Source organism: Eurypyga helias, unplaced genomic scaffold, assembly GCF_000690775.1.
Source record: "Eurypyga helias isolate BGI_N326 unplaced genomic scaffold, ASM69077v1 scaffold8316, whole genome shotgun sequence".
Taxonomy (NCBI): Eukaryota; Metazoa; Chordata; class Aves; order Eurypygiformes; family Eurypygidae; genus Eurypyga; species Eurypyga helias.
The window spans coordinates 93,285-109,993 of record NW_010257210.1 but is presented as its reverse complement, the minus strand read 5'-3'; the positions used below and the strand labels follow the sequence as shown (position 1 = coordinate 109,993).

At 36.7% G+C, this 16,709-nt stretch overlaps 1 protein-coding gene across 1 annotated transcript in view; it reads right to left on the bottom strand.

Moving 5' to 3' along the window:
• The window catches only part of LOC104511356 (ankyrin repeat and sterile alpha motif domain-containing protein 1B-like), a gene marked incomplete at both ends in the record, with an annotated part of 142,676 nt that overhangs the window by 43,266 nt on the left and 82,701 nt on the right, over positions 1-16,709 (bottom strand). The window contains 1 exon segment of the mRNA XM_010153931.1: positions 16,480-16,552. Coding sequence (XP_010152233.1) covers positions 16,480-16,552 — 73 coding nt within the window.

The window sequence follows — 16,709 nt, the reverse complement described above, 5'->3', positions numbered from 1 at the left end:
CAATCTAGTATGTATAATCTAAGGTTACATTCCATTGCTTATGTGTGGTTCAGAACCCACAAAAATAATTCCCAGACCACAGCTACTGCCAGCTAATGGAACAACCCTCACTGACGAGGAAAATCATCCTCACATCCTCTGTCTCCTTCAGAACCCATCTTGTGCACTGAACAAGGGACCGATCTTACTGGAAAATTAAAAGATATGTTTTCTAGAGCACGGCCACTGGAAGAGGAAGTCAAGGAATAGGGCTCAGGGCACCTTGTTCTATTCAGGAATGTCATGACTAAGATGCTGAGCAATATATACATACAGTATATGGTAACATATGTCACCATACAAAAATATTGCTTGAGATACAGTTAGTCTTTCTAGAATATGATTTTGTTTTTTAAACGAATAGATTTTGGGGGATAATTTCTTTCTAAAGACAACAGGAAAACCAAACTGTATTATATAGCATTGTAATAGCCATGAACTTCAGCCAGATTTATAGCCTTGGCCTACAGAACAGAAATACAGATACAACCTACTGAATTCTAAAAATTAGTTAAGGACAGATGGAGGTTTCACTGTGAGACCACAGGATCAGCTGCACTGGATCACACCACAGTTTCATGTAGCTTCAGCCATTCCCCAGCTTCATTTACTGTAAATACTATTAGATGCCTACAGAACAGTGTAAGAATAAGATGGACATGCAATAAGTTTTTTAGAGCAATTTCTGCGCTTGCCTCAGGAACATTTACAGGGTAATAGTAACACTACACTCGCCACCTATGAGTAATCATTTTCACTGTTTTCGTCTAGCAAGAAAAAAACAACCTTGAAAATTTAGGTGACACCATGTCCAATCAAAATATTTTATTTAATTCAGTAAATCTTTTACACTACTGTTACAAACTAGTGTACTAAGTGTATATATATATAAATGTATACTATATAGTCTTGCTAAAAATACTACGCAAGCCCAACCCTTTATGCTATAATTACTGGCAGTATAAAAACAATTTTACATAATACCAAATTGGAAAAAATCTCTGTATAGCTGTGTGCTAAGCAACACTGGACTAGCAAACAAAGAACTGGGTAACACAAAAATATTTGAAGAAACCATTCAAAAAAGGTTTGACAGAACAATCACTGCACAGAGATATCTAAGAAGTTAAATAAAGCCATTAAATAGAAGGTAACTGTAATTTCATAGATTTGGTAACTGCTGCATGCTCCTGTGGAAATGAGACACCTTTACTGATAGTGCAGTAAACTATCATAACTTTGAAATTATGAGTTTTGAAAGTGTACATAATGGAAGGTTAAGGATTTTTCCTGGGGTTATTTCACAAATCAGATTCAACCTGAGACAGTGTGGCATTTAGTCTTCAGTCTTCTTTTGCCTAGCTGGCCTCTGAGGCTGCCTTGCCATGGATGCACTAGATTTTTGAGTGATCTCCTTTGAACAGATAATCAGGTGAATTCCCTTCTCTCCTTCCTGTTCCTTCTAGCTTCATTTTATAACTCCTTTCCTAGACTCCCTATTTATCTCACTTCTACTTATTCTCCTTGTAAATTATGAACACTAGCTCTTTTGTCATCCTTCATCTGCAGCTACAACAATCTGTTGTTTTGTTTCACATCTGTCTTATTTTTTTCCTCCCATGCCCCCTCTTCAAGACTTCTAAAACAGGTAAAAAAGGTTCATTTTAAAATTAAATTAATTATCTGCAATTAAATTACCCCCTGAGATTTCTCTAGAGTTGAGACTATGTTGGATTTAGGTATTTGAAGTATTCCTAATTTAATGTCAAAATTTCTATAGATTAGATACAAGACAATACCTGCTACATGCATTAACTCTTCAGTGTTAACCAGAAGCTATTTATAAAGATAAGTGCAAAGATTACTTGAAGCTCTCTACTAAAAAATAACACTGAACTACTCCTCAACTATTTCTTTCCTAGAACATTCAAAATCTCTGAAAATAATAATATATATATCAGACACAACACACCACATTTCACTATATGATACAACAAAATAATTATAATGAATAAACCCAAGAAGTCTCAGGGCTATGAGGGCACCAATGGGCCTTGCTGTCCATGCCCAGCATTTCTTCAAGTATCCCTCACCCTGACCATGGCCTGGGACCCCATTTCAGCTCAGCCTAGGGCCATCAGTCCCCCTGCCTCAGCAATGCCACAGCAGTACCAATCTCTGGCCCTAACTACTGGATGGATGCTGGACCTACACTGTAGGGTAGTTTATCTCATGTTTGGACCCCTCAGATATATATAGTGGCTTTTTTCCAGTCCAGTCTTCAGTCCTGCCTCCTGCATAAACTATGAACCCATGTTACAGCTTTATCACTGTTCCTATCTCCAACCCAATATCCTTTTGCTCCTGGGTGGGCAATCTCAGTGGACCCTGCATCTGAATCATCTCTGAGAAGTCTGTCTGGGGTGGTCAGTGGGGCATGTTTCCAGTACCTGGCTCTGCCTACTGGCTGTAGACCCCATGGGACAGTGACCACTGGGTGAGGACACAGCCCACTGTCATTAGGGAACAACCTTCCTTCTCTGCTCCCTGACAAAAAGCCAGCTTCTCCATAGGAACTTGCTTTATTACGTAAAAACTCTATAACTACTTTCCATAATATTTATCCCCTGCTAACACAAGCTCTGCGACACCAAAAGAAAACTGCAGCATCTTTCAATGAATAATAAAGATGTTACGTGAGTGGGTGGCACGCTGGCACAGCTCTGGCAACTCACTGGACTGTTTGCATATGGATGAGGTTATATAAACCCCGTTCATCCTGTCTGTGAGCTCTCTCACACTGACTGCTTGACTCTCACTCTCCCACCCCTGGAGTATGAACTCTGAACCGGCCCCCCCTACCCACAGATGGAACCTAGGATCCTGTGTTGATGCTTTCAGACAATGCAAACACTTTTCATGACATTGTATTTAGTCCTGCACGACTTTTTGTTTCAGAAACTGGAATGATAGAAATGCAGCTTTCCAGAGAAGTTTACTAAACGGTACTCCAGGCATCATTCCTTCCACCGTTCCTTTGCCAAGGCTAACGGGTCTGAGCAAAAGCTCAAGTGGTCCTACAGGTACAGGTTATCTGAAAATACACTCACCAGCCTGGTTTTGCTGAAGTTTATTAACATGTTAATCATTATTTCCTATTCCACAAACAAGATCAAAACTAGAACTGTTTTAATAAAAACCCCAACACCTACCAGTATTCTCTTAAATTCTGTTCTGGAGCTGTTTAGCTACATTCCTTGCCATTCAGTGTTTGAAAACTTTAATGAACATGGATTCTTGCTTGTGTAAATTTCAGAAGAATGGCTCGTCTCTATATGAATGCCATATTCATATGCAAATAGGGGGAATTTGTGTACCAGGAAGGTAATTTATTATTTGAATTTATGCTCTAGAAAATATTTCAAATAGCCTACCAGAAAACAGAAGTAGCACTAAGTAACTAAGATGGTCCATCACATCCCATCAAGAGAAGAATAGTCAAATTGCAGAGTTCATAGAAAATATTTATCTAAACCAATGCAGGAAGTCAAGAATAATAAATATATTTTAGAAATAGATACCAAAACAATTCACAATTTTACACTAAATGTTAGTATTAACATTTAATTCAAATTCATATTAGCAGTCAATAACTTAGCCTCAACCATCCCAGTGTTGTAATAACACAATATCTTAAAATAAAGGGCTAAAGGCAGTAGTGGATAAAAGTAGAAAAACAGTTTTGGGAAGTTTCTGGTATCACAGGTTATGAACTAGTGGTGGCAAGCAGTAAATTGCAAATATTTTTTGAAGGATTTGAAGGCATTCAAATACAATATTTTCCTGAATATAGGGCAATGAAACAAGGAAATACTGATTCCAGTGTTATGATCGTGAAATCAGGTTAACAGTCTGGGTTAGAAAGCAAATGAAAACACTTTAGTTACTTCAATATTCTAAATTACTTCATTTTCTGTAGGTGGAACTAAAACTAGAAACAATTCTGTGTGCCATAAATTCTATAATAAGCCAAAGATTTTTAACGAGCATGTGATGTGCTTGTGATTAGTAGAAATGTGAGCTTTCAAGGGTTCATGTCTATTTAAATCTAAAGACTGCTAGATTGAGAAGGAAACATGAGTGAACCAACTGAACGTTCAAGAAATCGTTAATTCAGTTGTAGTAGACTTAGATCTCTGTATATTTTATGAAAGATAAACCTCTTCAAATTCTCACTTGTCAAAGCATCTCTAACCCTAACATATTTGTAAGGGTAATATCCATATAATCTCATACAAAAGACCAACAAAGATATTGAATAAAGTTTTAGAGATTTGACCTTAGTAATCACTTTATGTTTTTCATACGGTCTATTTCAGAAGTCAGGAATATTCTGTTCTCTTTGAAGTATCTCTTGGCCATAGGTTGGAAAAACCTCATTTTTTCACCAGATACTTTTAACTCCACTAAGACGGAGTTAAAGTAACTCCTAAACCTAAAGTAAGGTTAAAGGAGGTGCTAATTTCTATGCCACATTCATTTTTAACCTGGCACTGAATTTGATTCTGCCTTAAGGAATAAATGCTGTTCAATTTAGTGACATCAATTGCATTAAATATTAATATACATGGATGTAAATGATTACACAGTCGCAAGGTTCAGATTTAACTGCAAGGAAGAAGCTGAACCTGAGCAAGTGAATTCTGAAACTGTCAAGTAATCTGATCATTCTTTTCATGTTATTTATCATGGCTTGAAGAAAATCTCTTAACATCTGGAATTACAGTAGGATGATTATGAGAATGACGGCACCCTTAGCTTGTCACTTTTTAGTCACAGCAACAAACGCTCTGACATTAACTTTGTGAAATACAGCTAAACTGTCCTTGAGGAGATGACAGATTATTAGTCCTCCCCCTGGACTGTCATGGTTCACTGGAGAAATGGGCAAGATCTCAGTCTTACTAGAAGTAAATTTGAAAAATGTTTTAATCCACGTTTTCAAGTTCTGAAGTCTGCATTCTACCTTTGGTGATCCTTTCATCTCCTATGGGCATAGCTCAGCAATATTCAACCCTATGATGCACAAAGATACAGTATGTACAGCTCAGTTACTACAGGGATAGGTCTGACAGAGGAGAGAATTGACCAGGAAGAGTAGATTGCAGCATTAACATCATCTTCCTCAGAAATGCTTTCCACTTAAGAGTTAGGAACCAATTTACTACCAATAGAATCCAGGAGGTATGTGAGGAATATTATTTTTAAGCAACTTCCACAACAAATTTATTTTAATTCTGACTGGTTTTGTTTGTATCAGTGAAATCCTGTAAGGCTAGGCCATTACAGGTATATCCAAACTTTTAAAGCGAGAATAACTTTTATTCACTTAATTTGCTTTTCTGTACACTAATGTATATAGGGTTCTTAGCATTGTCCCCAAACATGCTTAAACATCATACTACTTCACTCTCCGTTTTACTATTAGCTGCCAATATTTCTGAGCTTCGTGCTCTTGGAATGCAAAAAAATCTGAGTTTTGTGATGTGATTCATATCATTCTGCCCTCTGACTCAAAATAAATATTATGTATGCATATGTATATGGCATAGGTCTACCTGATGCTGTATGTATTTATTAACATATAAGACTTCATAACTCAATATCACTCACTCCTTCTAAAGGGAAATTATTTAATGTGAGAATATTTTGAAAATACTGAAACAAGGCTCTAAGAACAGTTATAAGTACAGTATGTGAATGTTCATAGATTTGAGTAGTATATTCAAACTGCAGATGAATGGTTGATGTCTGTGGTCACATGGACTTCTAACTATATTTAACACTAGAATGTAAGGATCAGATATTAGGTCAATAACAGACATGGCAGGCATTCAGTATGCATAACTCCTCCTGTATTAAGTGTTTCTACAAAATAATAATAAAAACATATCTTTTGGTTGGACAAACATTTTATTATACCCTCTCTGAGGAAGAATACATCTTTTATATTAAATCTGTGTGAAAAAATACAGTTTGGTTACTCAGAGTCATAGAATCTTTTAAGTTGGAAAAGACCCTTAAGATCATCAAGTCTCACTGTTATCCTAGCACTGTTAAGTCCACCACTAAACCATATCCCTAGGCGCCACATCTACAAATCTTTTAAATAGCTCCAGGCATGGTGACTCAACCATCTCCCTGGGCAGCCCATACCAGTGCCTGACAACCCTTTCAGTGAAAAAGTTTTTCATAATAGCCAGTCTCAACCTCCCCTGGCACAGCTTGAGGCTCTTTCCTCTTGGCCTATCACTTGTGACTTGGGAGACAGACACCCACCTCACTACAACCTCCTTTCAGGTAACTGTAGAGAGCCATAAGGTACTACTGAGTGATAACAGGACAACTGACCAGACTGCCAAGGTTTAAACTTTTATCAAAGGACAAAACATCAGTACCAGAATGGAATCTGAATCTCCTATTTCACTAAAATGTTACATCTGATGTGGGGAAATACCTCTGAAAAGTCTCAATATAGTAAGTCAATCAAAATTGCATGTTAATCCTCCAATTAAAAAAGTTTGTAGAAGATTCCTTTGCTCAAGAAGTCCTACTGCAGAGTATCTAAATTTAGCGTAACAAGATCTGATGGTCACAAGCAGACTATAAATAAAACTGACAAGAATTAGGCTATAAATTTAGTCACTGATGAATGTCAATATTTATGATATTATAGTTCCATTTTCTTAAGTTTCTTTGTTTACTGTCAATCTTCTCCATTCTTTCTAGAAGATATATGCCAAAAATGATTTATTCAAGTCTGTGAATATAATGATTGAATTACTTTGCAAACAATTTTTTGGAAAAGGAAACCTAACATTGAACATGAAAAGCATGGACAGGGATAAAAGGCATATGTTGAGAGGCACTTATAGAGAGAGTGAAATGTGAAAAGAAAATGCATGGGAGTTAGAGACTACATTGGTAAATATGGTCTGATGACATATTTTTACTGTATTTTCAGTTTAGCCTGTGTCTTCATTTATACTAGGCTGTTTCAAAACCAGCTCTGATTAATTGGTGTATGAATACCATACAGCTTAATATTACATTTATGAATCTACAGAGTAGGATTACCAATATAATAGGAATACATGAATAACAGAAAATAAAATAAATGCTTGCAGCTTTTTACATCTAACTCCCATTGAGTTTATTATAAAACATAGCTAAAAGCTCTACAATTATCCTGCAGTTTGCCCATTCTTCTGTAAGGTTTGTTTTGGGATTCAGTGGATCATTAAAACAGATGCATCTTTATCTCCTGTTTAGGCTTTTACAACACAGAAGTCAACAAAACATTAATCCAATAATTCGTGATTTCTTCTGCAGAAGTTATATGATCTTTGGGTAAGTTCCCTAGCAAGCAATGCATCATGACTATCATGTTCTCAGTGAATAAATGCCCAAAATATTTCTTCTATGTATTTTGGAGCTATATAGCTTCTGTTTTACACTATTTTGTAATCTAGTTGGTTACTACTATTGAAACAATTCAAAATGCAGAGATTTGTAAAAGAAATATGAAGATTGGTATGAATAATGCTTGAATAGAAATACATGTGTGAAAGCACCAGAAGAAACAATGCTATGAAGAGTTAAAGGCATGGCCTGTATTGATAACCAAGGACACAGCTGACAATGATAAAACACTAAAGAATGTGTTTCTGTCAAGAAAAGGAGTGCGCTCTGATAAAACAACAGCACAGATGATTGATCAGCAGAAGGTTCTACTCTACATATGAGGACAGCAACAGCATTACAGCCCACTGCATGTGGTATTCATCTTCTTGTTATTTCAAAAGGAAAACAGATTCTAGCCCTAAAATTTCCAAGATAAGGAAGAAAAACCAAGGAGCACCACTGAAGTAAACAAAACTTTGGATGGAAAGGACCATACCATAGCAACTGTAGACTCTGAAAGATCTATCCAAAAACCAGTTTGCTATTGCTGATGAAAAGAACCCAACAGATGCAGTAAGAACACAATAGTCAGCCTTCCATGTCACACACAAGTGGCCATGGACAGGCAAATTGGACACACATGCATACACAACTTGGTATTTTTGGGTAGTGGGTGCAAGAGTGAGTGACATTTGTAAGAGAATGGGAATGACTGTAAATAGTTTCACCTGAAACAAGAATCACTTTTGCCTTCCATAACATTTCATACTGACTTCAGCTGCATGAATTCTCCCCAGCAGTTCTGCCATTGCAACTTAAAATTCCACATTTACCTTGCAGTTGTCAATAAGATGCAAGGAAGTGCAGAACCAAACCCAAATGTGTGGCTCTGTTCTCTACAGTGCAGTCCTATAATGGTAAAGCATTCACAGATTTGCAGTTTAAAAATTTCAAACTGCATATGCATTTCCTATTGAGGAGGCAAACAGCACTGGCAGCAGAGACCTGGTGCTGGAGCTTTCTCTTCTCCTTGGGTCCCTCTTATCAGCTACAGAATCAAATTACCTTCGGGTTCCCCCCCCCCCCTTTATGATGCTACAGATACTTCAGTCATTTTACACATCATATCAGCTTTAGTGTGAAGGTGGGAGTTGGGAGGGAAGTAATGTTATCCTTTTTTCACAGACTGGTTGTTGTGGTTGGGTTTTGCAAAATTAGAGTTGTGGGTTCAAAACTGCAAGCTTAATAGGTCTTCCACTTCGTGAGAGGGGGCATGACTCTATTAAAATCTATTAATTAAATCCACTTTATCAAAGTGCTTAGTTTAACCACACATAGATTTAAAAAGGGGAAGTAACTGCTGGAAAACAGACACTAAATTATAATTAAAGTACATACTTTCAAGTATATAACTTACCACTGTGAAAACTGCCTTATGCCAACATGCCTACACATATCTAATTAAAATTCTACCTTAATTAAGTACTTATATTTTATCTGCTTTCTGCCCTTGGAGGAGGGAGGATATTAACAGATTTGGAGGAAGACCACTTTGCCAAAACCGCAACCATATGGCAGCAAACAGAAAAGGGCCAACCTAACAAGGCTTCATTCGTTAAAAGAAAGTTCGACTTCTTGTGAGTGAAATTTAGCTTCTATACACAGAAACATACCAGGGAAGATGAAGGCTTCATTTCTGAGTAGTGGCAGTGGAACAGATGGAAGAGAGGAAACTGAGCATGTAGCTTCTGGCAGTCAAAGGTCTGCACAATTTCCATTACACATTATAGGTGTACAGGGCATAATGTGAACTCTTACTCCTCTCATTCAGTTTTTCTGGCTGTGGCCCCACCTGACTGCATCTTTTCTGAGTCTGCTGAAGTCATGTCTGCTTTACTTTCCCAACCTTTGTGCTTAAACTCATGCCCCTCACAAATCTGAAGACCAAAATTTCTTGTAATTTTCCCCACACTGTGAAGGAGTCATTGATAACAACAGTCCTGGCCATCTCAGTAGAGAAGGCAAACAAAACAAAGAAAATAACTTTTGTATGATGACTGCCTACAACTTTCATCCCAATATGAAAGATCAGAGAAAGTACACTAACAAATATATTCTCATACAGTGCCCCATGACCTACGTTCAACCCTTGGCATTCAATATGTGCTACATGACAGAAACACATACGTAGTAGGCACATCCAGAAGAGAAAGTCTTGCTTATGGAAAAAACTGGGGGGGGTGGAGGGGTGGAAGGGTGTTGTTTTACGTGGCATAATTCTATGACATACACCTCTTCCAATAACAAGTAGCTTTAATCTTTGAAAGGCACTCAGGTAGCCTCACTGAGCTAATTTGGGAGCCTTGATACTGATATTTAGACATAAATGCTAAATGTGATGTTTGAAGCCAAAATTGTAGAAGAAACCGAAGGATAATTCAGGAAACTGTACTCTGTATGCCTCTAGGTAGACAAATGAGGGGACTTGAGGAAAGGTACACGTTCAGCTGACCAAAGAAATTCTGACTACAGTGAGCTTGTATGCACACAGCAACTGGAGAGTACATTCATGGATAGCATAAAAAAATATTAATGATTAGCAGAATTACAAAATTGTAAATCACTCTCCATGTGCTAGAACATTGTTTGACAGAAGTGGTTGTCTCAAAAGCCCAGCTCAGTCTTAAACTGATTGTAGATTATTTTGATATGGAATGACCTTCAACACTTATTTTCCTTGTCATTATTTTAATTGCTCTGAATTGAAACACTTCTTACTTTAATCATTATGATATGATACTCATTACCCATGCTAAAAAAAATTACCTCTAAAGTAGATTATTTCTTGATTATTCCCTTTCAAGTGACTTGCAAGTGTAAGTAAACTCTGAATCACACACCTCTGAACAGCTACTGGGCTCCAGCTAACACAGAAATACTGATATGCGTGCCTTGAAAGACTTCTTTTATTGTAGGAAAAAATGTTTATAATTAGGCAAAGAAAATATGAAATTGAAATGTTTCTTCTTTTTACCAGAGAAGTACAGATGGCTGATATTTAAACATATTATCTTTTCTAAATCCTTTGCAGAATGCATGTTACTAATCAGTGTAAGCATCTAATATGCCAAAAAAGACACAGCTGTTTCATTTATTAGACTCTACCTTGTACACAGGTTCCACCTAAATCATGTTATCACAGTAGTCACAGAATCATTTTAAAATAGACTCAAAGTGACTTAAAACAGTGGCCTAATCCATTCAACTGACTCAAGTCAAGGTCAGTTATACCCCAACCATTATTATTTTAATTCTGGCAAGTATCTAGAAGTATTAAGATGCTGCTGCCTGTAACAGAGGTTATTATCTCCCTAACAATCTATTTGGTTGCTGCACTACATTGCTTTTAAAATTTGGTCCTGCAAGGAAAAGGAGGAGATTCATTTCAGCTAGTTTTAGACAGCTACATCTGAAGAGGTCCTCTAGCTCCCTTTATAGATGCTTGTAGTGCCATTTACCATGCTTCAGACATTTAGATATGATGAACAATACCAAAGACATGTCTGCTTGTCTAACTTAGTATTAGCGGCTCAGATGTACTCAGTGCAGTCTATACTGCAGAAGTCTTAATTTAGACATGAAGGATAAAACTCATCTGTCTGACCTACTGTTATTTTCATCAAGCCCATGTTACCTTAATTTGCTTACAAGAAAAACACATGACAGCATCAAAATCTTATCTGTAGTCCAAATACTGGTCATCTGCTGCTCCTTCCTTACCTACAAAACTTAGCAGGAAATTAGATTGCTTTAATAGGTTTGCTCTTGGCAAAGCCATACTGTGTCTTACTTATTTCATTGCTATTTTCTAGCTACTTTAAGTAGCTTATCTGTTCAGTGACTTTCCTGTGAGTTGAAAATAATTCCCCACATCTTTAAAAGGGATAAGGAAGGAGAATAAGTTCTATATAATTCTCTTTCAGTCTGTTGGTAACTCATCTGTCCTCCAAGAACTCTCACAGAAACCCAGTAACAGGTCTAAATTTTTCAAACTGTTATGTAACACAAAATGTTCATTAAATCAATTTTAAGATAACTAACCTATATAACCTGTTCTTTCCTTATCTACACTGAATTTCTAGGCCTAGGATTAGCTGTGCATGTCACATACTTACCAATGACCTTTTTGGTAAACGTGATAAAAAGCCATTGTATGTTTTTGCTTTCTCTGCACCTGCTATGAGCAGGCTTTTTCTTTCCTGCAGTACCTTGCTTAGGTGCCAACTAATAGAGTTATATTATATTAAATCTTCATTTCTCTTGCTAGTTGCATCTCACTGAGTGGTTTGGCACTTCTGACTTGCCTCTACATGCATGTGTTACTCTATCATGCTTAGTAAATAGAGAAAATTTTCTCATTATGTCTAAAGTGAAAGAAAAGATGACAATTTAGCCAAGCTGGTTTTTTACACTTTCTTTTCTTTACATTGGTGAAGCTCGTACTATGGTGTTTAGTAGTGTTCTGTTGAAGCACCCACACATTTTTAACTTGTACCTTAAACATTTTTTAATATAAATTCTCTGAATTCGACATCTACCTCCCTGAGGCTTTTTCCTGGGCAGTCTGTCAATGTAACTTCTTTCCCAAGAAGTGCTGTGGTAACAAAAATCTCCCATTACTATCAAGTCCAGAGGCTTTGGATACATACCAAGAACCACCATGTTATTTTCTGCTTTCCTGAATACCAACAGGTATTTAACAGGTCCAACTAATTTTATTGTTGATATCTCAAAGCAACCATCATATTCTTGAAATACAAGCCAACATTTCCTCTCTTAGTCCCTTCTTAACTGACTATAACTCTTATACCCTCTACATGATTGGACTAGTGTAAAATACATAAATTCTCTACAATGACAATTTTGTCATAATCTTCAATTAATTCTTGTCCATTCCTCATTAAATTTTTCTGTTAACTCTTCTCTGTTCCTGTTTCTTCTACCATTAGTATACAGCTAAATATACCTGGCACACTGACTTACCACTCTGTAGTCATTTATTTAATCCTGTTTCAAATAGTCCTATCTTTCTCCAGAGTTAGGCCAATGTCCAATTTGCATTATTTAAGGCAAAGATTTTTGTCCCTACCACATGGTTCTTAAATTAATGTTCTCTTCTCTCAGAATAGAAGCCATGTAGTTATGCTTAGAGTCTATCTGATTGATGTTTGCCTTGGACATGAGAGTAGAGGCAATGATATCTCTGGAAACTTCAACCTCTTTATCCATTGCCACAGAAACTTGTAAGCAGTTTTGATTTTCTTAGTATCATTCGAGCTATCACGTGCTAGTGATCAGTAGAATCCTTTGCATCTTGGCAAATCTGGACCTTTGTGAAGAAACACAGCAGCTGATCTAAGTGCCAGGTGCTGCAGATGTCTCTACATCACCTAGAAGGTCACTACCCTGCACCTATTTTTATTTCCCCTTCGTAGTAGAGGTTTTGTACTCCTTGGGGTAGTGGGGTTTTTTGCCTGTTATCATTGAGATTTTTACTTGCTACTTGGACAGCTCTCCTGCTTTTGATTTCAGTGGTAAGCTATTCAGATGCTGAATGGTACATGCCCTCAGAGAGAACCATCTACCTCTCTGGAGTTGCAAAGTTGGCTCCCCCAGTACCAGTACTATTACCAAACTGAAAGCTCTGCTTTAACTTTTTTGTCTCCAAATGCATACTGGATATGAAGTACTCATGACCATACTCAGCCAGTTTTGATTCCCTCCTTTCCTTGCTCCTCTAATTGCTTCTTAGGAGACTCACCTGGAGCCGTTCCACATTTCACCAGTAGGAAAATACAGGCCACATTTCCTGTAAATCCATTCAAGGATTTAATCATAAGATGTCATCGTTTTCTAATTTTAAGTATAGCTATTGAATTACCAGTTTATGATATATTTCTTCTCAAACATTTTTCAGAGAATGAAATACTATGTAAGAAGCTCTTAATGCCTGGTATATTAAGAACATTTGTGCTTGAGTTTAATATGTTTTACTAGCAGTCCATTAAAAATCTGAAACATAACATGAAGTCCAGGACTGAGAAAATAAAAATAAAATAAAGGATTCCATATCAAGCTACATTTGCTCTTCAGTGTTATTAGAAATCTTATTATTTGCTAAAAAGTTATTAGACAAAAAAGCGAACTTTCCCATACATAGTGCTCAATAATCTAGATTCTTTCAGTTCAACACTAAGAAGTCTTTTACTTGTACACTCTGAACATTAAATAAATTCTTCTTAGTCTCTATTGGGTAACAATTTACACAAATAGAATCATAGAATCCTAGAATGGTTTGGGTTGGAAGGGACCTTTAAAAGTCATGTAGTTCCAACCCCCCTGCCATAAGGAGAGACACCTTCCACAAAACAAGTTCTCAAAGCCCTGTCCAGCCTGGCCTTGAATGTTTCCGGGGATGGGACATCTACCATCTCTCTGGGCAACATGTTCTGGTGTTTCACACACTCACTGTAAAAAGTTTCTTCTTTATATATAGTCTGAATCTACCCTCTTTAGTCAAAAACCATGGCTCCTTGTCCTGTTTCAACGGGCCCCACTAAAATGTCTCTCCTCATCTTTCTTATAAGACCCCTTTAAGTGTTAAAAAAGGTCACAATAAGGTCTCCCCGGAGCCTTCTCTTCTCCAGGCTGAACAACCCCAACTCTCTCAGCCTGTCCCCATAGCAGAGGTGCTCCAGCCCTCTGAGCATCTTCGTGGTCCATGTCGTTCCTATGCTGAGGGCTCCAGAGCTCGATGCAAACATATTCAAATAAGACTAATAAAATTAATATATCTATATATAAATTGATGAAGCATTTCAAATTTATATGGCCTGATACCATACTACTTAGTTTTCATTCTTAAGCATAGAATAGATCTTTACATTTGGTTGTGTTATGCTTAGCAGAGAGTCAGAAAGGGGAAGAGAGAAGGTGAATAAGTTCTGAGATGGAATGTAGGTTCTCAGGACTACAACACTGAGAAGATAAAGCTAAGTAAAATGCATAGGGATCCAGACTATGCCAACATCTGTAAGTAACTAGGCAGGGGCTATGTAAGGCACCTGAGAGATTTCTTGACAGTAACCTATAGCAGCTTAAATAGAAGAAACACACACCAAAGAAAGCTGATTTGCTGTAGAAATAAACCCCTAAAAGTAACCCTTTCACTGGGAGCAAAAACCTATTCAAAAAATCTCCTAGGTTGTATTATCAGTAATAAAACACCTGTGTATTGTTTTGTAGCAGTTAACACAAGCTAAAATCTTAGGTAAAATCTATTATTAAATATATAAATATCACTATGATAAGGTTCTACTTGATTGGTTACTTTAGCCTGCTAATGGTGAGAAATAAAGACTTCTCATTTTCTGCTAGATAACCCTATGACTTGGTTAATAAAAATAGACTTGAAATATAACATGTTTGATACAATGAATTTAATACATTTGATACTATAACAGTTCCCTTTGCTGCCTAAACTGTGTTTGACTGAACCTGGAAAAGGCATAAAGGAATGAAAAGTGTAAAATATACATGTGAAGCTGTGTATAGCCAGCTCTATAACAGAAAGAAATGTCTTTATTGCAGTCTTCATGTACAGCAAAATTGATTAAAGAAAAGAAGTTTGATTTCTTGATGAAGAACAAAATCAGATTATTGTTCTAAACTAGCCAAAGACCATTAAGGAGCTGGCAGAAAAAAAAAAAAAATGTTGGTTTGGAGGAAGCTGCACACCTAATACAAAAAAACAGTTGGGACTCAGAGTCCCCTCTGGGAAAAGACAAAGCAAAGAAAAGAGCAGATCTCCTGCCAACATAGAGATGAAGAACCAAATGCCACATTCGAATGCCAAGAAAAATCATGCATGCAGTAGAAGCCGCAAAGTGGCTGATGACAAGAGTTGAGAGGTATTTTCTGATCTTAAAAGAAAAAAAAAAGCAGAAAAAGAAAAGCAGTGGTCAGTCGTAGGAAGGGGCAGAATAGTACTGAGACATCACTAAGTTATGCAAATTTGCATATGTATACTATTGCTTTTTGTTTGCTCTTTTAACACTAACTGGATAGTGAGAAGAGAATCTAAGAAAAAATAGCTGTGTCAACTCTAATTGCTAAGACACATTTTTATTCTGTACAGATATAATGCATCATAAAAACCCCGATGGTTGTTAAAAATATGGAGTTTTAAAAATTCTAAGCAATAGGGTACATAGTCTCCTGCCCAGTCATAAACCCAAGTAATTTCATGCAATTGCTAGCAGGGATGTGCCAGTAGAGGTGAGTTAACATAGCTTTGCCTCAAGACCAAATTATTCAGACATACAAGCCAGTTTTCTTTCCATGAGTTAGGAAGACTTAGTAAAATGTTTTCATAATTCTTATCAGCACAGTAGTTTTATGCTGACACACCAACAGGCTAGTCATGACTTAGAGTAAGAATTTTGGAAAGTTTGCAAATTTTCCCATCACTGCTAACATCAGTCACTGGCTGTCAGCAACATTTTCAGCCCTGTGCCAAATATTTGCCTGAAGCAGTATTAGATAATACAATGCTTTAAAAAGTGTCAGCAGCTATTGGATCATATATACTCAGGGTCCCACCATTCCAAACAAAAACTCAGCTGAAAGATTGGAAAATATCCCCCTAGCAGAAAGACTTCAGTGTGAAGACATTAATGGAATATTTTTTCTGGTAACATTTCAAAACAACATTAACGACTCCAATATGCTATTTAGAGTAACAGCTCCAGGATACTGGGCCTAATGCATCTCTAACAGTAAACAACATTGATTCTGTTCATGGTTATTCAAATATCTACAAATGATTTCAACACAGTGGGTGACTTAGCAATCTCTTAGCCACAGTTTTCCTATAGACAGTTAAGTTAAAATTAAACAATAGTTGTTTTTCCTTACTTGTAGTGTGATCATTTATCTCCCCCAGTCCAGTATTAATTCCAGCATCTATTGAACTCATGATTTTATCAATCTACAAAAGAGAACAGAGAAAACAATTGATGGGCTTTTGTTATTTTATTTATTTTAGTTTTTCATACATAAGTTTCCGGCATTATTACTCTCATGAGGAAAATAACAAACAAGATTACAAAATGCAAAAATCAAAAAAGGTAGAATACAAATACTGC